This window comes from Ptiloglossa arizonensis, chromosome 7, assembly GCF_051014685.1.
Source record: "Ptiloglossa arizonensis isolate GNS036 chromosome 7, iyPtiAriz1_principal, whole genome shotgun sequence".
Classification (NCBI taxonomy): domain Eukaryota; kingdom Metazoa; phylum Arthropoda; class Insecta; order Hymenoptera; family Colletidae; genus Ptiloglossa; species Ptiloglossa arizonensis.
Window position 1 is genome coordinate 19529018 of NC_135054.1, and position 22522 is coordinate 19551539.

At 46.0% G+C, this 22522-nt stretch overlaps 2 protein-coding genes and 1 long non-coding RNA gene across 6 annotated transcripts in view; 2 read left to right on the plus strand and 1 right to left on the minus strand.

Moving 5' to 3' along the window:
• Positions 1-1565, minus strand: part of LOC143149532 (uncharacterized) — a 122607-nt gene extending 121042 nt beyond the window's left edge. For 2 of the 4 annotated variants that reach the window (XR_012992813.1, XM_076316993.1), the window contains exon 1: positions 364-1555. Coding sequence is in view for 3 of the 4 variants with exons in the window: in XM_076316993.1 (XP_076173108.1) it covers positions 364-1149 (786 nt within the window). In the remaining variant the exon portion in view is untranslated. Of the gene's footprint in view, positions 1-363 lie in introns of all 4 variants that reach the window. The other 2 variants (XM_076316994.1, XM_076316997.1) reach the window with 2 other exon arrangements.
• Positions 1-22487, plus strand: part of LOC143149536 (uncharacterized) — a 49874-nt gene extending 27387 nt beyond the window's left edge. Inside the window, exons 9-10 of the long non-coding RNA XR_012992817.1 lie at positions 20278-20483; positions 20637-22487. This is a non-coding gene — a long non-coding RNA (uncharacterized LOC143149536). The remainder of the gene's footprint in view (positions 1-20277; positions 20484-20636) is intronic.
• LOC143149533 (beta-hexosaminidase subunit beta) lies at positions 11613-17586 on the plus strand. Its single transcript, XM_076316998.1, has 7 exons — positions 11613-11944; positions 13025-13253; positions 14460-14581; positions 14865-15237; positions 15436-15728; positions 16451-16710; positions 17184-17586. Exons 1-7 carry the CDS (start codon positions 11756-11758, stop codon positions 17359-17361), a joined length of 1644 nt encoding a protein of 547 aa, XP_076173113.1. The 5' UTR covers positions 11613-11755; the 3' UTR covers positions 17362-17586.
• Positions 22488-22522: the final 35 nt, after the last annotated feature.

Genomic DNA, 22522 nt, shown 5'->3' on the forward strand with positions numbered 1-22522 from the left:
CCAGGGGATACGATTTCACGATTTTCGTAGAGCACACTCGGTAAATCGTTGAGTTTTCCATAGAACGGATAGGGTTGGTTGAACGATGATAACCGTCCCTCGATGATCACCATGAAACGCCGACCGGGAACACCTCGACCTAATCGCATCGACCTAAATTCCACGCGCGAACGTCATCGTAAAAGGGGGCCACGAGAACGCACGTAAGACAAGGGTGAGGTGGGAGAGGATTCGAAACGTTTTCGGTTAACCCTAAACCGTCGAGAAATCCCGTAATGATCGTTCTCGCGTAGGTGTTTCGCGGTTTCGTTCGGGTAGCGAGTAAGAAAACGGGCAACGGATGAAATCCCGCAGTCGACTGACCTGATTCTCGGAGTTGAGCAGCTTCAGCTGTTCGCTGATCAGGGTGTACTTGGTGCTCTCCTCCTTCCTCAACGCTCTCTCCTTCTTAAGCTCGGGACTCCAGAAGGTCTTGATGCTGTGCATCGAGCTGCCGAGCTTTTGGTTCGTCAGCTCGAGCTCCTTCTTGAGGTTCCCGAGCTCTCGTTGGAGATCGTTGTTCTGGTGTTGCAGCTCACCGATGTAGCCACCTCCGTCCCGCAGCATGTGAGGATTCGGGCTCTGTCTGGCCGATCTCGAACCGTAGAGCTCATCCTCGAGGTAGAGACCGCGGTCACGGCTACGTTCGCGCGGATCGCGTATCGGCACGAACTCGCGATCGTGATCGAGGATACCCGCTGACGAGCGATCGAGGCTGGTGTACCTCGCCGACATGCCCCCCGTGCTGGACATGGCGGGTCTCGAGGCGCTTCTGGATCTATGATGTCCGCCCCCACCGCCCCCGGTTGACATACTCCTGCCCCTCTCCTCGAGCATCACGGGACTGCCGAGGTCCTCGTCGCGGGAGTAGTACGGGCTGCCCAGCTGATGGTGATGGTAGCTGCCGTATCCGATGTGCTCCGGGGAGTTGTTCCCGCTACGTGTGCCTCTCTTACGACCCAACGGGCTACCGCGACCGCTCGCGTAGCTCCTCGAGGGGCTACGGTCGACGGTGGGCAGCTCGCCCACGCGGCGACCGCTACGGGGCGAACGAGTACCGCCTCCTGGCCCGACTACACCGCTTCCGCTCGAGTACGGATCCCTCGACATCCTTGCGCGGGTTCACGACACCTTTCCACCCGTTTTCGGTCGCTCTTCCGCCTTCTCGTGGACGACTCCGTCGGCTTTCGCGCGCGGTGCGCCGCTGCTCCGCGGATAACCTGTTCTGCTTCTTCCCGATCGGTTCGGGACTTCCCTCCGTTCGAATTTTCGATTTTCGATTTTCGATTTTTGATTTTCGATTTTCGATTTTCGGGGGAAAGAACAATTTTCTTCGAATATTTCTCTCTCTTTCTTTCTTCGAACGCTCCGTGTACAGTTCTAGATCTATCCCCCCCCCCGGATGTACTCTAACGTCGTCTAGGTGTTTCGAGCGCTCCCCCGTGCTCCGTGGTCGTTACATTTCGCGAACGATCGAGTGTCCCCTCGTTTCGTTCCTCGGAACGATCGAGACACGCGCGACGATATCCACGAACCCTCTTCCCCCCTTGTTCCTTTTTTCGTCCGGTTTGGTTTCCCCCCGTTGGACGAGCAGCGATCTCGTGGCGCGGTACCGGCGTGCCGGGTCTCCTCCTCTACTCTACGCGGAAACGTTCGTCCACGAGCGGCGGGCATCGACGACGACGACGACAACGCCTAACGGGCCGATCGACGAGACCTCCGGTTCCCTCGGCGATCGATCGTCCTCATCGTTCACGGATCGTCCACCTTCTCGGCCAGCCCGTGAACCAGGAGACCGTGGAACGAAAGAAAAAAAACAACAAAACCAGCCCTCTTATCCTTTTCCGGTTTCGTTCCCGTGGATCCAGCAGCTTCGCCGCACGCGTGGCTCACCGGCGCGCGGGCGCGCGTGTCTGCCCCCGCGCGTCTACGTGTGTGCGTGAGGTCACGACCCTCGTACTCGACGATCGATCTTTGACCTTCTTTCGCCGGCAAAGCCCATAGAGAGATGAATAGAGATCGAGGGGGAGAGAGAAAGGGAGGAGTACGACGATCCCGTGTTCTCCTCGCTCGAATCCTCCGTATAGGTTCCGTGTACCCGAGCTCCGTGTGCGGTTGGTTCACCGACGTCTTTGGTTTCCCTCTTGGTCTCTCTCCTCCTCTCCCTCGCCCTCTCGTCGTCTCACGATCCTCAGGACGAGGGTGAGTACCCGGCGATCGTTTCGGTGTCCACGGTGTCGACGCACACCGACTGTATCACCGACGACACCGTTTGCCCGCCGAACGCGAGCGAGCAAGCGAGCGAACGAACGAACGAACGAACGAACGAACGAGCGAGCGAGCGAGCGAGCGTCGGGCGCCTGCGTGAGCTCTCTGCGTGCCCGGTTTCGCCTCCTGGCCCGCTCTCGCCGCCCCTGCGTGAGGTGTATTTTACGCGCGTATGTTTACCAGCCGTGCGGTCTCTACGCGCGGCGCCGCGTCCCCGTTTCGCGAAACCCGCACCTCGACTCCCTCCTTATCGATCTCATCCTCGCGTCTCTTCTCTCGCAACGGGGGTCCCCGTCGTCGTCACCCGTCTCCGTTGCTTCTGATCCTCCGACGCGTTCCGGCACCCCGGTCAGACTCGTGTCCCGTACGTAACCACAAAACCCGGCGTCCACCACGACCGACAACGACGACGACGACGACGACGCAGACGACGTTCAAAACGACCGATCCAACCTACCGCCCGAACCGCCACTATACCACCATCCACCACGACTCGCCACCGCCACTTCCGTGCACCACTCTCTCTCTACCCGCTTATCCTACGCCGCCACCAGCCAGCCAGCGTCGCCGGCGCGCACACACACCTACGCACCCTCTCTTTATCTCTCTCTCTCTCTCGCTCACTCTCTCTTTCTCGTTCGCTCGCTCGCTCGCTCGCTCGTTCTCTCCCTCCCTTTTTCTCCAGTCGCTCTCCTCCTTCCCTCTTTCTCTCTCGCTCCGTAAGACTCGCCCCTAGGTTTCTCTCTTTCGCACCCGGTTGAAACGTGGTGTCGCGCGCGCGTGCGAGGAAAACGCGTTTCGACCGGTCCGCACCGCACCAACCGGAGAGACCCGCGCCACCACGGAACCGCGCGCACCGACAGACTAGTCTAATATGAGACCCGAGTGAAACACCCTTTCGCTTCGCCGCTGCCGGCTCTGGCTACTCGCGCCTCTCTCTCGCGCGCCAACGAGTTTCGTCTCTCTCTCTCTCTCTCTTACGCTCCTTGTTGTTCGTCCTCCCGCCACCATTCCACCATCACCACCGGCACCACCACCACCACCACCACCACCGTCGTCACCACCACCACCACCCGGGTTCCCGCTGTCAAAGCTCCCTATAACCTCCGCTCCCTCCCCTACCCATCTCGTCTCGTCGTTTTGGTACACGAGCACGTCGCGTGTACGCACGGCCACTACGACTCCCGACCACCACCACCACCACCGGCTACTACTACTACCAGCGATTAAGTCGACCGCGCCGCCGGCAGCGCCCTCCGTCGACGTCATCGGCGTCGTTACGTTCAGACTACTACTATCACGGCAACGACACCGGCGGCGCGTCCTCCGCTCGATTCTGCCCCGACGAACCCCCACCATCGCGACACATTCCCCTCCGAGACGAACGCCGTTTCTCCCTCTCCTCCCCACCCCTACGGCCGCTACGGTTACGCGGACGGGGATATACCCTCCCTCACGCGCAGATGCGCGCGCGGATCCATGCTCGGTCGACGTGCAGCATCAACGGGAGATTTTTCGACGGTGCAGCCACCGAGGAGAGAGCTTTCTTCTCGCGATTCGGGAGGTTAGGTCTGCCCCGGCTCTTGAGCTCCTGAAATTTCATGGCAGAAGTTTGTTTTAGAGTTTCACTCACCGAGGGAGGGGGGCGGGGAGGGCGAGAATTTAGAAGAGTTTGGGAATTTGTTTCTCTTTTCTCTTTTTCTCTTTTTTTTTTTGGAGATCGAAGCAGGAAGAGAACGACGAGGTTTTTGCCCTTTTCGGGAGAGGGGTGGGGAGGGCAAGAATTTAGAAGAGGTTGAGGATTTGTTTCTCTTTTTTCTTCTCGATGACCGAGGGAGAAGAGAATGAGGGGATTTTTACACTTTTTTGAGAGAGAGACGGGGAGGGCGAGAATTTAGAAAAGGTTGGGGATTTTTTTTTTCTTTTATCGAAGATTGAAGCAGAAAAGGAACGATGAGGTTTTCGCACCTTTGAAGGGAAGGGGTGGGAAAGGTGAGAATTTAAAAGAGGTTGGGGATTTGTTTTTTTTTTTGTTTTTCGAAGATTGAAGGAAGGAGGGAATGAGGACGTTTTCGTTTTTGCCCTTTTCCAGTTGGGAAAAAGGTTAGGTTAGGTCTTTGCGAGGGGAAAGTCGAAGGACGAGATACGTGAAGGGAAATTCGAGGGGTGAAATATATTTCGGTGTTGCGTGGGCTCGAATCTCTCGGACTTGCCATTTTATTGTGTACAGGGTGTCCCAGAATTTTCCTGGCAGAGGAATCTATGAGCAAATTTAAGAAAAGTATGTCGTGATTGACGGTTTGTAAATAAATATCGTACGCATGGAATATCTAACAATATTTTTCATCGTTTGGTAATTTTGTACTATTGATATGACGAAAAAAGGACAAATTTTCATTTCAAACATTTCTAACGGTGGAAATTTCTAATCAAAATTTCATACGAAGCCCTTCGTACGTAACAACCTGCGCGATAACTCGGTTTCTGTAAATCATACTTCGTGGCCATTTGCAATGTACGGTAATCGAAGAAATTTTTAATAAGCGTCGGGCACATCTGTGTTGTCGTGCTTCGCTGCAACCATCAATTGATTAAAAAAAACCGTCGAGTACCATTTTCAAGAGAAACACCTTCCATCGTTCTCGCTCGAAAGAAATCCTTGATTATCTCCAATCGCTCCAAGAACCTTTCTAATTTCCTCTATTTTATTCAATTTCTCGATTTCAAATTCGTTTGAAAATTAAACACTCGAGAGGATCGATGATCGAATTTTCTAATTTTAGGCGACTGGTCGTAGCGGGTTAGTTTCGAGTACATTTACGGTCCCCTATCCTCCTTGTTAATACAATTTAAGAAACTTCAACTCCTTAGGTACCACATCGAACGAAGACATCGCCTCCCTTGGAAGATCCTTAGTACCAAGTTCGGTTTTAAGATTAGTTTCGGCTAGTTTGCGTGTTCGCGTTCAAACCTTGTAAACTGCTCGTTTATTTACGTAGCAGCTTCTTTTCGATCGTATGTCGCTCTAATCGTTGTTGCAATCTTTCCTTTGTGCGCTCTTTCGTTTGCAATCGACGATCCGATGTCTCTCGAGTCGATCGAACTCGAATTCGAAGAAAAAAGTGCGAGACACGCTTCCGTGCCCTCTCCGATGTCCACGCTTGCGTAACTTCGTGACAGGACACGGAAAGAAACGAAGAATCCCGAGTCAAACCCGCTTTGAAGACGCGATCGTCTTTCTCTTGAATCCGATACACCGAGGTGTTGGGTGCTAGCCTAGGGCCACTGCACCGCGCCGCGATTTCCTCATTTTTGCCTCATTTTCAGTGATAGAATAATTGCTCGACGGCTCGGGCTAAACGAGAAGATCGTTGAAACTCGATTCTCTCGATCTCGTTCGTTTAGCGCCACAAGTACTCGATTGTAAAATTCGCCCCGTGGAGAAGGATCGACGACGCTTTGATTCCATCCGTAACGAGAAAAAATAAAAGGAGATCGTTGCGAATCGAATATTCTCTCGAACTTGTACAACAAATAAAACAACCCGGATGGATAATCGAGAAATTTCCTCCGGTCGTGAAATAAGTGGAACCAACGACAGAAAAATGTCCGTCTATTGTGCGAACCTAATTTGAATTTCTGCGACTCGTGGAATAAATGGAACCTTACGTATAAAAGAATTTCTGTCTATTGTATAAGTCTGATTCGAATTTCCGCGACTCTCGTCGGATAAATGGAATTTACGATAAAAGGATCTTCTCTGTTTGTGGGTTTGTTTCGAATTAGCGAAACGTGGGGATGGATCGCGTACGTTTTCTTAGATCGGGCGGGAAAATGGCAAATTTTTTTTATCTCGACGCACGCACGTAGCGAGCGAAGGACAGAGAAATTTTTGTATATCGTTCGTCGAACAAAAATGACCCAGTTACCGGAACCCTTCCAGCGTGGGGCAGAGATAATTATCTTTCATTCGATTCTACGTTTAGATAGCTTTTTTTATCTAGATTATGCCCAACTCTGCCGTCGACCCGGCGTACGACATCGCAATCAATGAAGCTACGATTCACCGAGCAGTGCCGTACCATCTTGTGGCCCCTGTGCGAACCCGCGACGTTTCGAACCTCGTTCAATTTTTCCTCCGATCGAACCTAACGATCGAAATTCCTTCGATGAACGATTCTTCCAACTCGAAACTACCCGATCGTTAAAAAATGAACATTCACGCGTTCTTACGTGGAAAAAAAATGAAAAATTCTTACCACGAAAGATTCTAGCGACCAACGTACCGATCATCGGCTTTGACTTGTTTAAAACAACGTAACGCACGTGCCGGCTAAAACCACCGGTAAACATTTATAATTAACATCGCGAACGGATCGATGTATTATACGTCCATCGATTCGAGTTCCCGGTTACTTCGTGTAAAACAATTCTTCCCTGGAAGCGTTAAATACGCCGAAACGAGGTAAACAATATTCAAAAGAGGGGGGATTGATCGTGTTATGTAAATCAAGTGTTGAAATTTCGCGGTTGAAAATATACGGTTAACGAGGTTCGTTCTCGAGAATCTGATATTCCGTTCATTCACCGGAAACGAGATCCTCCAATTATTTCGAGGCGTGTATTACAAGTTTCATTCATCGTAACGTTTCCAAGTGTCCCCCGCCCTCATTGTGGAGGGAGGGGTGAGCAGGTGGACGAAATATTTCACTTTCGGTGACTTCGATCCGTGCGAACGTTTCTGTAGGAAATTTCTTTCGTAGGAGTGAAACCACCGATCAATAGAATTTTCCTCTCTTTTCCTCGTCGTTCGTTTCGGTTTCCCCTCCGTATCGACGTTATAACCGTGGAAATCGCGTTCGAGCAATAATCCTCGTCGTCGGAACGAAAAGTTGGAAATCGTTGTCGCTCGCTCGCTCGCTCGCTTGCTTGCTCGCTTGCACGCTCGCGAGAACCCGAAGGAAATGCGCAAGCCCGTATTTTACGATTGGGGCCAGCGGTGGGCTTCTTTGATAACACAGGCGTTACGAAAGCATTTCCACCGTTTTTCATTCCTAGCGGCGCCCTTTGCTGGCTAATCTCCGAGGGGTTGACCCGCCGCTTCGAATCTGGACTGTCGTTTAATAAAGTCCCGTTGACCCAACGACTTAGGGGGTTCCAAAGGATCCAACGAATACAGGGATGTGCCGGGGGCAGGGCTAGCGAGAAAGAGAGAGAGAAAGAGAGGATAGGGGTCTTAAAACGTAACGCGAGAATCCCTTACGAGACATTGTTCCGCTCCGTTTTATATCGCGGTTCAGGGGACCAAATATTTCGACTGCCTGGAATGTATTTCGTGAGAAGGAAAAATGAACTGTTAAATAGTAGTATCTTTCAACGATTGGAATTATTTTAGGGAAACTTTTCGCAACTTTTCGATACAGTGTTCTCGATCCGCACGGAGATGTTCGATTCGTCTTATCTGTGTGCAAGAGAAAGGACGTATCGAGATGTTCGATGTTGCGCAAAAACGGTCGTTAACTTTGTATTTTTAATTTCGGAAGAATAATCCGCTGTACGATTTTCTATCGATCATTATTACAGGATGTTCGCGCAGGATCGATCGAGGCTTGTAAATTATTTGACCGTTTGTTTCGTTAAGTTGAAACCGCGTGTGCAACGTGATTATAGTGTTGTAACGAAACAACTTGATATTGAACGAACTATAATGAGCGCGAGAAGGTCGGCTAAACTAATCTATTCGAGATAATTAATCCAACTTCGGCACTCGTTCACTTTGTACAATTACGAAGCCGGGTTCGCGATAATTACGTTTAGCCGGACTTTTCGAGTGTCTCGTGCAAGAATAATGAGATTCTTCCGAAATTCTGACAATTATAAACAAAGTTTCCCTCCTGACGTTTTCTGGAACCATACTCGATGTTTACAAGTCGCGCGTTAAAATCATCGAGGAATTGAAAACCGTCTGCCGGGATCGATGAAATTATTAAGTTGTTCGGAAAGTCGTTTCGTTTTCCAAAATGGAGAATATATGATAAAATGTTTATACGCTTTAAAAGAATCCTGTTTCATTTTCACCAAATAAAAAAAAAAAAAAAAAGAAATGACTTTTCGAACAATCTAATATAAAGATTTGCAAACACTCCGGGAGATAGTATCGATAGAATATAAAAACACTTTTTCGTCGAAAAACAAAATGTCTCGTTATCATTTTTAAAGATTCCTGTATTTTCGTATCAAAGATCGTTCGCTCTCCAAAGACGAGATAAAGTAAGATGTTGGCAACGATTGTCGATGCATTTGTGAAAAATCGGCGAACCGTGCCGATAAACAATGCTTGCGCAACGAGCAACGATTAAAAATAGTGAATCGAATTCGCTCGGGTTCGTGACTGTAACGGTTTCCACGGAAGTGGGCGCAATCTGCACGCAAATGATGCATACACGGGTAATAGGAAATTTTGCATTCAATGCAAATGCGTCTGTGCGCATTCAAGTGACACGCACGACAATAGGTGTTGCGGTACGTAGCGATTTATTGTCCGAGAAACAATCAAACACGAGTGTATTTTATTAACTACCGTTGTTTCTACGGCGTAACTAATACGCCACGGGTGTCATCGGTTGCAACTTATTACGTTAACGTAACGTTTAAATTATTCCCTTAATATTACGGTGGTTGGTGTGCCACAACGCCATTAAAATTGCATTCTTCGTCCGATATATTTCTGTCTCGTTTCGTTCTCAAAGGAATAACAAAGAGACGATTTAAATACGGAAAAATAACAATCGAACCACTTTGTATTTCTGTTCAATCCTTGAGAACTTTCGTCGATAGGGTAATCAAAAATTTTTAAGTACGTTTATTGAATTCGACTTGAGAGGAACGAGAACCTGCACGCTTTTTTCGAAGCGGTGACGGTTGTCAACGGTAAATAATAAAGCTGCGTCCACGTAAACGGAAAATCTTAGCGCGTTTCGCTGAAATAATCGTAACGATCCATCGACGTTCACTTCCGATAATTCGAACGATCGTCGACCTTTGCACTCCGCTGCTCCAGGCGCTTCGGCAATGGCGACGATATCGCGAACAGATCGCACTCGACCGCGAGTTTCGTTCTCCAATTAATTTAGACAAGATAGGCGATGCGTCTCGTTCGTAGTGCTGTATCCCTAATTTCATGCAAATATTTGGATGCTCTCGGCGCTACTTCGTTCGGGGAATTCTACGCTTGCCGCCATTTCGTTTCAGATATTACGTTATTAAAATAACGACGTAATTCAGGCAGATAATTGCGAATACTTCGTGTTTACATAATTCCCGTGTATCCGTTCGCGGTAAAAGATAAACGGTATCGTTCAGATAAAAAAGTCGAGATCTTAATTGAGATAAAAAAAAAGTACGAGCCTCGATATTGGAAGATCGGTACTCGACGATTAATACTTTACGATACTTAATAAACAAGATACCGTACTGGAAACAGGCGTAATATCGGTTTTTTATCATCGAATCAAAATCAATGCGAAAAACACATCTCTCGTCGCTCGATCACCGAATAAAATAAATCTCTCGCAGAGACACTCTGTCAATATATTATAGTATCGTTAATTATTCTGCTGTGTAGCGATAACAGCGATAGATAACTAATTATGTCGGCGATCCGGCCAAGTGCTACGCGTAATTATGCAATTATTACGAAAAACTCGTTATCGTAACGAGTGTAATTTACAAAGCTCTAGCATCTACGAATCGTCCAAGTTTAATTAGAAAGTATTAATTTATAACGTTATAAATTTACTTTCGTGTCTCTCTCCTCTATATCTATAGATCTATAATCTTCAAATAATACATCTCTGCCTGGACAAAGTAAAATCCACAACACTCCCCTCGAATGATATTCCATACGTGCACGCTATGGGGGGTCCGTGACACCATTGTTCCGCTTCGCCCATCCAGCGAACAAAAGTTTGCGCGTGAACTGTCACGAATACTTCCATGGAGGTGTATCAAGCACCTCCCATGTTTATCTCTGCCTGAACCAGCTAAAATCCATAACACGAACTCTCTGCTTTACTACGTTACAAGTTTCCCTTCGCCCACCTATCTAGAATCTTCAAAGAAAAGCTTTACTAACGCACAATCTCTCACCTATCTCTGCCTAGACCGATTAAAATCCAGAACACCGAACTCTCTGCTTCACCACGTTACAAGTTTTCTTTCGCTCTCCCTATTCTACATCTATCTATAGTCATTGAAAAAAGAAAACAAAAAAGATATACCGGTGCATAATTTCGTATCTATCTCTGCCTACATAGATTACCTATCTATAGGTTACCTACCTCTGACGATTACCTATCTCTGCCGTTTAAAATCCACAACTCTCTGTTTTTCTACGTTACAAGTTTACCTTTACCCTACCCACATCTATTTATAGTTTTTAAAGAAAAGGTGCACCAACCTACAATCTCTCGCGATTACCTATCTCTGCCTAGCCCGATTAAAACCTACGTAAGAAATTTACTTTTACCCTCCTCACATCTATCTATAGTCTTTGAAGAAAAGGTGGAACCAACGTACAATCTCTCACGGTTACCTATCTCTGCCTAGCCCGATTAAAATCCACAACTCTCTACGTTTCTACGTTACAAGTTTACCTTTACCCTCCCCGTATCTATCTATAGCCTTTAAAGAAAAGCTGCACCAATCTACAATCTCTCACGATTACCTATCTCTGCCCAGCCGGATTAAAATCCAGAACTCTCAACTTTTCTACGTTACAAGTTTACCTTTACCCTCCCCGTATCTATCTATAGCCTTTAAAGAAAAGCTGCACCAATCTACAATCTCTCGCGTTTACCTATCTCTGCCCAGCCGGATTAAAATCCAGAACTCTCAACTTTTCTACGTTACAAGTTTACCTTTACCCTCCCCGTATCTATCTATAGCCTTTAAAGAAAAGCTGCACCAATCTACAATCTCTCGCGATTACCTATCTCTGGTTAGATTAAAATCCACGAAACACCTCCGTCAGAGATAGGATGCTACCCGCTCGCTGTGGGAGGCCCGTGACACCGTGACCGTTCCGCTCCGTCCCGCGTGCGAAGTCCGAGCGTAAACTGTCGCGCGCTAGACTGAAAAAAAATTCCAACGTCGTGTCAACGTCCCATCGGTGGCCCCTTTCCTCGTCCAACGACCAGTAGTCCAATCCCCTCGCACCCTGTCTCGGTCTCCGTGAAAAGAAGAATACTTAAGGACACGACCAGACCGTGGACTGGTTGTTCCCACTTGACCGTGAGCAGGTCCGCTCCGGCGTTGTGATGAAAGTTAAGTGGCGCGGGCTAAGGTCGTTACCACTCTCATCGTTCGCCGCGTTCAGTAGACGATGACCACTCGGTGGCGTCGCATCGTTTCCCCGTCGAACACCTGAAACCGCTCCAAGAAACCGGATATGCAGTCGTCGGTGCTGCTGGGATCGCTCACGTTGCTGCTGGTAGCGTTCGTCAGCCGAACGAACACCCTGAACTCGGACTCCGGTCCCTGGGTGCAATCCACTCAGGGTGAACCCTGGCCACTGCCCAATCTGAGACGTCTCAGCAAGTCCTCCTACTTGCTGCGAGCATCCACCTTCCAGTTCAACGTGAGTAAGAGAAAACCCTCTGGTTCCATTGGTTTCCGGTGTGGCCTATTGACAGTGGTTGACAACCACCTCCGGGACCGATCAACGATGTTTCTTTTCGTATTGCAACATCGAAACGGTAACGTCGAAAAGACGAACATTGATTATCGGTGCAAACGATTGAGAATAACGGTGGAGTCGTTTCGATTTGTTTCGATTTGAAACAAAACTTTTTTTTTTGGAAATTCGAAACCTTTGAATTTAAACTCGGCGATCTACTCGATCTTTTTCAATGTGTTGCGTTCCACGAGTCGCTGATACGAGTATCTATTGGGTGCAGGTGGTTCGGGTTGTACGATGAGTACGTTTGTGGGAAAATAGTTTCTTCTTTTCTTTTCTTTTCTTTATGTAAGAAAATATTCCACAAAAGCTCGAAAACCAGTTCCGATCTTTTACGCGCTCCGGGGAGATCCAATCTCGACCGTGTATCTAATTTTTTTAGTTTCCGGGTGATCGTTGAGTCGAGCGTAGCTCGTGTTTCGTTCGCGAAGATTCGCGATACCGAGGCGGCTTTGGATCCGTGATTCTTTATTTTTGGCCGTGTTCGTCGACTCGCGAGGAATCCCAGCTTTTACTTTGCACACAGATCTCTGCGCAGGGCTGACCGTTATCGCGTATACATCCACGTTTCCTTTCGTTACGTTTCAGCGATAACGCGAGCTAGGGAAACCACGCAGCACAGTGTGAAAAAATAAATCACGTCGAATATACACGGTGTACAATTTTAATCTTCGAGCGCGTATCGGGTCGGAACTGTTCTCACGAGATTGAAGAAACTGGAACGGAAGGAGGGGAACACCTACCGATTCTCGAGCAGAAATTGACAAATATTTTCTTCTTTGATTCATTCAGAGATATCGACTCGACTCGAACACAGTGCACAGATGCTCTCACGTACTATCGAATTCTGTTTGTTTGTTTTATTTTATTACCTCGACGTAAATCGATCTTGACGTCTCTTGGTCAGATTCCAACGGTACGCAAATGTATCTCCACCTGTTGCACACTTAATATTATATTATTGTACAATCCATTATGCAGGTAGTTGGCGAGACTTGCGATATAGTGGTCGACGCGGTCGAAAGGTATAAAGCGATCATTTTGACGGAAGCGGGAGTAGCAAGGGTCTTCGTGCAAGGACACGCTAGATCCTCGTCAGGACGGGACAATGGGACCACCAAGGGTATACTCACAGCTTTGGAAATCCATTTGGGAGAGTCTTGCGAAAAGGATGGGAACCACTGGCCCCATTTGCAGATGAAGGAATCATGTAAGTTCTTGTGCAACAGAAGAAGGCACAATTGGCTTATCGCGATCAAAACGGCTCGCTCCGAGCGATTCGTGTTTTCAATCCTGACATTAATTTCTAACAAACAAATACGCGCGATCGGGTTTTATTCCGCGATTCGTTTCAAAAATTTACCACCGGATTCGCGCGAAGTAAAAGTTATTTGCAAACAAGCTTTCGTTTTGTAAACACAAAATGTTTGTTCGGATGAATCCGTTTATCGATGGATCGGGTCGAATGACATCATTGTTGATTATTTTTTTCTCTTTCATTGTGGCACATCGTTTCTTTCGGTCTTCGCGATTTCTAACGTTGAGATTCTATTTCGTCGACGCGCGTTTACGACAAAGTTACATTCTTTCGCGTAAAACGATACGGCACGATTACGCGCGAATTCGTACGCGATAGACAGCGATTTCGTGAATCGGATCGTCTGCGCAAATACGCGAAACGATACGAAATAAAATACGAACAACACGGTCCGAAGATACGCTAGTAATTGCGTCGATTAATACAGTCAGGGACGATTGAGACAGAGGCGAGAAACGGAGCTCGAGATCTCGTTTCATCTTTTCTTATCACGCTCAACTTCGAGGTCGAACAATGTGATTAACAAGAGGAGTAGACACTCGCGATTATACGCATGCACATTCTTCCGAGCTAACCCACTCTCGTATCGGTTCAAGCCGCATTTCCATGCGTTACGAGTTTTTTTTCGACTGTCCATTCTGTCACGACGATGTTGACGCAGCGCATATCAATAGGGGTCTACGCACCTTGCTTCACGAAATTCGGGGATTACGTAATCGTTCTCAAGGACTCCATCGCTAAGTTCGTCGAAGATGAGATTCCTCGAGCGATAAAAATGTTAATTTTATTATTCCTTTACAGTTACTCCGGATAGAAATTGAGTCGAACTTTTTCGAAATAATTTGGAACAGTTTTACTTAATTTGAAAGTTCAAAGATTTTCGTAGTCTTTCGAATATTCCGTCAGTAACGTTCCGAACATTTCAAAGTGGATTTCGATGAGGAAAAATAAAGTATTGTGAACAATAAAGAGATTCTCGAGCGTGTAATAAAATTGAATTTACTCACGAACTAATAGCAGTTTAAATATTTTGCGGAGCCGTAACTCTCGACACGTGAAAGATCTGGAATAAACTTCGAACAATTTTGGCTCGCGCAGATACTCTCAGCATCAACGAGACGACCACTGTGGCTAAGCTGGTGGCTCAATCGGTATGGGGAGTACTCAGAGGTCTCGAGACCTTTTCTCAGCTCTTATACCCGGCTGGTGATGGTCCTAATGTGAGTATATGAAAAATGTTTATTACCATTGATTCCAGACGATCGAAAATTTTATTTCCTTAGAGTTACGTTAATCGAACGGTCGGCTCGTCGAACTACATCCAGCAAATGTTTAATATTTTGTTTAAATTAAAAAAATGTTCTGGTCTAGCTCCGTGCGAGAAAATAATTTTAAACGTATCCATCGTGTATCAACGTGTATCTATTGTTTAACTTCGTTATCGGATCTCTTGGAGAAATCTGAAACAGCTTTTACCAAACTCGATCCCGTGATCATCCACAGCTAAGGATAAAGTGTCAGACCATAGTGGACCGACCGAAACTACCCCATCGGGGTCTCCTCTTGGACACGTCGCGCCATTACTTGCCTATCTTCGACATATTGCTGACTCTGGACGCGATGTCGTATAACAAAATGAACGTTCTTCATTGGCACATCGTTGACGACAACAGCTTTCCGTATCAAAGTTCCAGCTACCCGGAATTGTCCGCCAAGGGAGCGTATCATCCCTCGATGGTATATACCTTGAACGACATCCAGAAGATCGTCGACTACGCTAGGTTGAGGGGCATTCGAATAATGCCGGAATTCGATACCCCTGGACATACCAGGTCATGGGGTTTGGCTTATCCCGAACTATTGACGCCTTGTTACGGTAAATATAACCCAATCTAGATTTTCAACGCCGTAATTTCGTAAATAATAACATCCGATCGTGAATGTCCATCGTTCAAACACGAAACGTTTTTCCGAGACAAAAGAAGAAACATTAAAAATTCTCTTTCTTGCGATCGGTTGCTCGTTAGAAATATCGTCAATTTTAACCGAATAAAAACATCCTGTTCCGTACCAGATTCGAAGGGCAAACCAACTGGTAAACTGGGCCCCATGAACCCGATTAACAACAGCCTGTACGAGTTTCTACGAAATTTGTTCGCCGAGATCGTGCAGGTATTTCCAGATCAATATGTCCATCTGGGCGGCGACGAGGTGTTATTTGATTGCTGGAAGAGCAATCCGGAAATCAACACGTACATGAATTCACACAATATATCCAAGCAGTACGTGCGCCTCGAGAAAGAGTACATAACCAAGCTTCTAAAGATCACCGATTCTCTGCAGGCGAATACAATTGTATGGCAAGAGGTAAACGTCCCTTGTATCTCGTAACTATTCTTCGAAGCAAATTGCTCGCAACGACTGTCTAATGGAATAGAAATTAAGCGTCAACCTCGCAAACCGTCTTAAAGAACAACTAAGGAACGAACCATTCGGGAACTCGAAGCGAACCGCAATTTGATTAAACGACTAATTCAATGGTCGTTGAAAACTGATTTCAAAATACCAAGCAAACAACTTCCCACGTAACATAATTTTCCGCCCATCTTTTCCGTCGCGACGTAGATCAATGCGTTACCTCGATTAGGGGTTCACGTCGGTTATTGCACGGAATTCGGGGCTCGCAGAATCGTTCGCAGGGATTGCTAAACTCGTCAAGAATGAGATCTTTCGTTCGGTGGAGACGATAAAGTTTTCAAATCCAGAATCGTGAGTTATTTTTCGAAACAGTGATTCTGATTCAAGAATCATAAGTTATTCTTCGAAGTAGATACCAAGATATCAGAGATCTCGTAGAAAGGAAGGAACTGCGCGTCAAATTCCGTGTAGAATCGCTACGGTGGCTCGCGACAATCGCTCAAACGTAAATTTACCGAAATAAACTTAGCTCAGCTTTAACGCCATTGCGAAACTCAGTTAAATTCCAGGGAATTGAGTTCTGAACCGCCCCCGACGTCAAATTCGAGACAGAAGTTTCGACCAAGGTATTAGAATTTCAGTTATGCTAACATCGGACTTCAACTCGGCAGGTGTTCGACAACGGCGTCGTTATGCCAAACAGCACGGTGGTTCACGTGTGGACGGGTTTCTGGCAAAAGGAACTCGAAAACGCGACCAAAGCGGGACATCCGGTGTTGCTGTCAGCTTGCTGGTATCTAGATCACGTGGCTACCGGTGGCGATTGGTTGAAGTTTTACAGATGCGATCCCCTCGCGTTTAATGGCGCCGCGAACGCGACGAGTTTGATGCTCGGTGGGGAGGCCTGTATGTGGGGTGAATTCGTTGACAGGTAAACCGTTCGCAATTTTGTTGAAAATAACTTCGAGATTCAACAATATCCAAATGGTCCAAATATTCTACAAGTAGTCTTTTCGATACCTGTATCTATTCGAAAAATGTTCACCTGAAAGTTACTTACACCTTACGAATAATGTACACGTAAAAAATCTAAAATTTCGCCTCGTTGAGAAACCCGATCGTAGTTTTTTTCCATTTATTCGTTTAAACATTCTCCGCGCTCGAGCTTTCGCTCGTCTCAGCGATTCGACGCACATTTTTGTTACAATGTATCGTAACTACTCTTTGATCGGTCATTTTGAAAAGGCGATTGTATTTCCTGCCCGTTTATTCTTCTCGTCCCCGCGATTCAACGTACATTTTTAGCCGAGTGTACTGCAGCTCTTTAATCGGACATTTTAAAAAGCCAAGTGTATTACACGATTACCATGGACCTAACCCAGAAAACGCGTTTTTCTTTTCCAGCAACAACGTGCATTCGGCGATATGGCCGCGCGCCAGCGCAGCCGCGGAGCGTCTTTGGAGCAACAACAAGCAGGACGAGGGCAAGGCGGCACAACGACTCGAGGAACACGCCTGTCGCATGCACAGACGCGGAGTACCAGCCAAACCACCGAACGGGCCTGGATTCTGCGTGACATGACAGCCGCACGATGAAAATCTCCATTTTCCAAACTCTGGAATGTCACTAGCCGCGCGTTTACGTTAAACGCGACGTGCACCTTACCGGAGGGCCACCAAACGGATTTCCACGATCCTGATTCAGCTTGAATTCATCGAACCAAGTTTCTTCCCCTGTCGTTTTACAATTCCTACGTATAAATTTATAGGATTTTGTAAATAAACAGAGCGATTCCTCCAAACGCGATCCAATCGCCGATCTTACCCGCCTGCTTCGTGGATTCGTTACAGATCATCGAACTGTATCCCACGTTTTAGCGATTGTAATTACTCGTCTCACGAAACTCAGGAGTCGAGAGTTAAGTACGAGGTTGAGAAAAAGAAAAGTTTATCTTAATAACACCGGGAACGGGATTAGAAATTTAATTGTATCGAACAACGTCGGACGTTACGTCTCACGAGAATTATGTTTCTTTTTTTTTCTTTTTTTTTTTTAGTGTTAATGTACACTCGTCGAACAGTATCATGAAACTTGCGCCAATTACGCGCAAGCACGGAGAACTTGTATTTTATATCGAGGGATTTTCAACGAGAGCGATCTCCGCGCATTATCGATTCTCGTGGAAAAGAAAACGATCCAGGTAATCACCGCCTCCTCGTTTAAATATCAAATCGATCGTCTGAATAATAGAAGGTCGAATCGTCCGGGCAACCGTTGAGCAAAACAAATAAAATAATTCGCGTTGCATCGCCATTCCTCGACCATTACCAGCAAAATTTCAAGTGGCCACGAACGATATCAAAGCACACCAATGCCGTCCTCTCTCGTTGGATAGAGACCCCATCCATCATTGGCGGTTCGATGACAATCCAAGGGTTTATGGATCACCAGTGGATATGTCGACATAATTCCTCTTACTACACCACTCTTCCGCAAGCGCTGTGATGACCAAGTAAATTCGCGTCCTTATCTCTCGTCGAACTCGTCGAATTTGATTCCCGATCGAAGTTGCATCGATTTAAGAATACCGTCCAGCGATACGTGGACGACTAAAATTGAACGTAAATTGAAATTCATCGAGGCTCGGTAGAGAATAGCAAATTCGAACGAAATTTAATACTTGAACGATACAAATTCAATGGGATGTCCAATAGATTGAAATCCAAATGATCAGAATTCCTCGTAGGATGCAACAATTTTCGCAATAAAAATTTCATCTATCCGTCGGGATAAAAGCGAAATAAAAAATTCCACGGTTATTAAGCGCGGTTTTTGTTTCCTTTTTTAAACATTCTCTGCAAAAATTTCTTGACGAATTAAAAATATCGCACAATGTGCAATATTTCACGGTCGACGGATGTATTCTTCGTTTAAATTCAACACGTGTAGATATGAATTTTTCCTTAACGTATCATACAAAATTTTGAACAACAACCGGGAAACGAATATTGTCCAATGGAGATGTTTCTTCTTTGTGATTATCTATACTTAGATAATATTTATTTCTCTCGAGTAGAGGGTGCTGCGGAACCATTGTCAGTTGTTCAAAACCACCGTGTTGCTCTCCACCGCCATGCTGTCCTCCACCTTCCTGTCCTCCACCTTCCTGCCCCCTACCTTCCTGCCCTCCGCCTTCCTGTTGTCCCCCGACGACCTGCTGCCCATCCTGCATAGTGTGTAAACCACCCTGCCCGCCACGGTGTCCCCCTAAACCAACTCAAACAACCGTGAGTTCCAATGAAAGAATAAGCTTTCGAAATTATCATTTGTATTATTTCTGTGCGCCGAGTTCACCCCCTGAATAACCATTATTCTTATCGTTATGGTAAACACCCGTTATAAAATTCCATAACCGGTCGTTTTCACCATTATTCTCGCCGCTATGAAAAACATTATGTGTAAAATTTATTCCATAACCGGTCATTTTCTCCATTGTTCCCACCGCCGAGAAAAACACTACGTGTAAAATTTATACCACAACCGGTAATTTTCTCCATTGTTCCCACCGTCGTGGAAAACATATTGTGTGTAAAATTTATTCCACAACCTGTAATTTCTCCATTATTCCAACCGTTATGGAAAAAACACACTGTAAAATGTATTTCATAAATGTTCCCATTGTACCCACCTTTATCGAGAATTTACACACTGTGTAAAATTCCATAACCGGTAATTTCCTCGGACAAACGTTTCTCGTTTAAGCGATTGTCAAAAATGTTCGTCAGGGGTTAAAGGAAACTCGGCTACAGTCGATGTAATTGCTATGTAAATCTATTAAGCCTCCGTGGTCTTGTCATCGCAGCTAACTTAATAATGACTCAAAATTAGGTTTACCTACGGCCTTGTCCGCCCTGCCCACCGTGTTGCCCGCTTCCTTGTCCACCGAAGGTGATCGTGACCTGTCATCCACCCCCACCGCCTTGCCCACCTCCACGACCGGTCGTGACGTACGTTTGTACCAAGAAACTGGTTCCTTGTATGCCCTGTCCGCCACCCACGCCTCCACCTTGCTCGCCTTGTCGACCATCTTGCAGTCAGTCCCTTCATAATGGAATCAATTTTCGATGACGTTAAGGAAATATTCTGCTCCGGATGGTCGAACAGCCCTTTGAGTGCTACGGACGCGTATGTACGTTCAGAGGAAGCCACAAGTGCGAACTATGAACGCGTATATGCGTCCAGCGAAACGTACACGCATTTACACGCGTTTGAAAGTAACTGTCTCGTATTATTTAATTCAGGGCGAAGGAATTGTACGATATTAACTTGGTCGCGCCTCGTACGATAGACAAAGTTCACCACCAACGAAAAAATGTTTCGTCTTCAGCGATCAAAGGCTTGATTGACAACAATCATCTCCAAGATGATTCAAACCAGAATATACCTGCAACGATTGGTGGAAATTAACTAAGTTTGTTTTTTTTTTCTTTCTTCCAGTGCCCCATAGCTCTTGTTAACGAACGCTAGGGAACCTCCTGTAACTAGTCCCCTGGAACTAGTGTCTGGAACTAGAGAGAGAGCTTGGAACCAGGCTGAAATTCAATGGCGAGAAATCGTTCGAGGCATCCAACGAGAACCACGGACGGATGTGTGCAAAAATCATTCGCGACAACGGAGACAAATTTCGACCATCGAAGTCCAATGTAAAATACAAACGATGTTTAAACTTTCACACGATTGGGGAATTTTCGGAGTATCGTGCGGTTTGCGAACAACCAGCTCGTCGTACTGAAATTAAAATAACGAAACATCGGGTTTAATACCGAATCGATTTATTAAATATTGTTGATTTTCAGGAAATTATCGAACGAAACGCCCATGGACACTATCAATGCTCAAACAGCTTCGAGATTCTACCGAAGAGGTCCGAGGATTCGAGAAATCGAAGAGAAGACAACAAAGTTATCGTGTATCCAACCCGACTAAATTCCCGATCATCGTCTATTCCCGGAATAAGAAATTTCGCTAAACTGGCGACAAGAATATATCCCGATATCGGTCTTAATCCTGGATTCGACTGTCCTTGAATGTGTCCCAATCTCGAAATTTAAAACGGTCCTCATCAAATCGAAAAAATCACGAACTATCGAAAATCTATGACGAGACCAACCGATCGAAACTTTATTCCCGGATTGTCTTTCCCAGAAGGGAGCCAATTAATATCGGCAACTCGAAATGGACGAAAATTGTTTTCAACGATGCGCTTAGCCGATAATGGTAAAAAAAGAATCATCGATTTACGATAAATACGACGACACGACGATTAATAGCGATCGGTAACAATTTTTATCGATATTCGCGTTTCTCTTCCTCGGTTAAAGTTTTTACTCGAAAGCGAGCTTTGTCAATGGCGATTTAATGGTTCTCGAATAGAAACATTTTTCATCGAAGCGGGTCTCATCGTCATCGTTCGGCGCTGCGTGTTACTTTTCCAACCCCTTAAAAAAAACGCGTATTTTCTCGACTGAAATATGTGCTCGACGAAACGAAACGTAACAGCAACAGCCGAACGAAACACGACGTTTCTTCGAAAGCACTTTGGCGCATTTTTTTCTTTCGCACAATGTTAAATTAACGATCGAACGCGATCACGGCGCGTGTTCAGCGTTTTGACGGGTGGCTCGCAATAGAAAGCAGGTACCATTCATTTTTTTACTGTGATTTTTTTTTTTTTATGAATCAAGTCACGTTGTCAAGATTTTGGTACGATTGCGGCGGCGAAACGTCTGATCCGCTTGTGGCGCGTTCGAAATGGACATGTCTGCAGAATTCGTTCACGGAAAACGGTACAGAATTCTTTTTTTTTTTGTACCAACGATCAACGTTGAACGCAAATTTGAAAAATAAAAAGGTAGTTACGCCTCAACATCGACGAAGCATTGGTGTGCGCTTCTTTCTGTAAACTATACGCAATAAAAACAGCAAAATATTTAAATTAAATTTCAATCGACGTTTTGAAAAAGTGTCTCAGTATATATAAGAAATAGTCCACGCTTGCGAGAAATGATTCGGAGGAAGGTAATTCTACGATCAATTGTATCGTTTCTACAAACGATGAGATTTCTTAACTGTTCTATTCGATACGAATTTTATCAAATATTCTTATTCTTGGGGAACAAATCTACTCGGGGACATTCTCGCTCAGTTACTCTCAAAAGTTTCTATCGGTATTCGTTTATCTCCTTTGTCTTCCGCTAAGCGAAACGGTTTAAATAAACCGAGTTACAAGCTCTCCGTGAATTCGTGTTTCAATCGTCTCAAAGTAGCATACTCCCTGCTCCGCGGTGCAATTTACGTGGCTAATCGCATCGCATAATCCGTCAGAGTCGAATCGCGGAACGCAATTTTGCCACCAGTTTAACACGAGAACGAAGTTAGCGGAACATTCTCGCGCGAGCTGCGGATGAAATCCGAATCGAGTACGTACCCCAAGACGTGTCCATGGCAACCTAGCCTCCGCCATCTCGTCAATTTTTCGCCCTCGTCCTTAAGACCCCAGTGAATCTGGTTAATCGGAGGTTCCTGTCCGGCGGTAATGCAAAATCCACGATAGAAAATTATCTGGCCCAGCTTGGACGATGTTACTCTGAACGTACAATCAGAATTTAAAGCAAAATTCCAAACAAACATGAACAAGAGGTAGGATCGGGTAGCCTAGATTTTTAACAATTTTGTCACGAAT

What these genes read in the sequence shown, in the direction of transcription:
- LOC143149533 (XM_076316998.1), top strand. Translation starts at nt 11,756, where the DNA reads ATGCAGTCGTCGGTGCTGCTGGGATCGCTCACGTTGCTGCTGGTAGCG. An exon ending in ACTATTGACGCCTTGTTACG is followed by an intron (nt 15,238 to 15,435) that starts GTAAATATAACC and finishes GTTCCGTACCAG; the next exon opens with ATTCGAAGGGCAAACCAACT. An exon ending in ATACAATTGTATGGCAAGAG is followed by an intron (nt 15,729 to 16,450) that starts GTAAACGTCCCT and finishes TCAACTCGGCAG; the next exon opens with GTGTTCGACAACGGCGTCGT.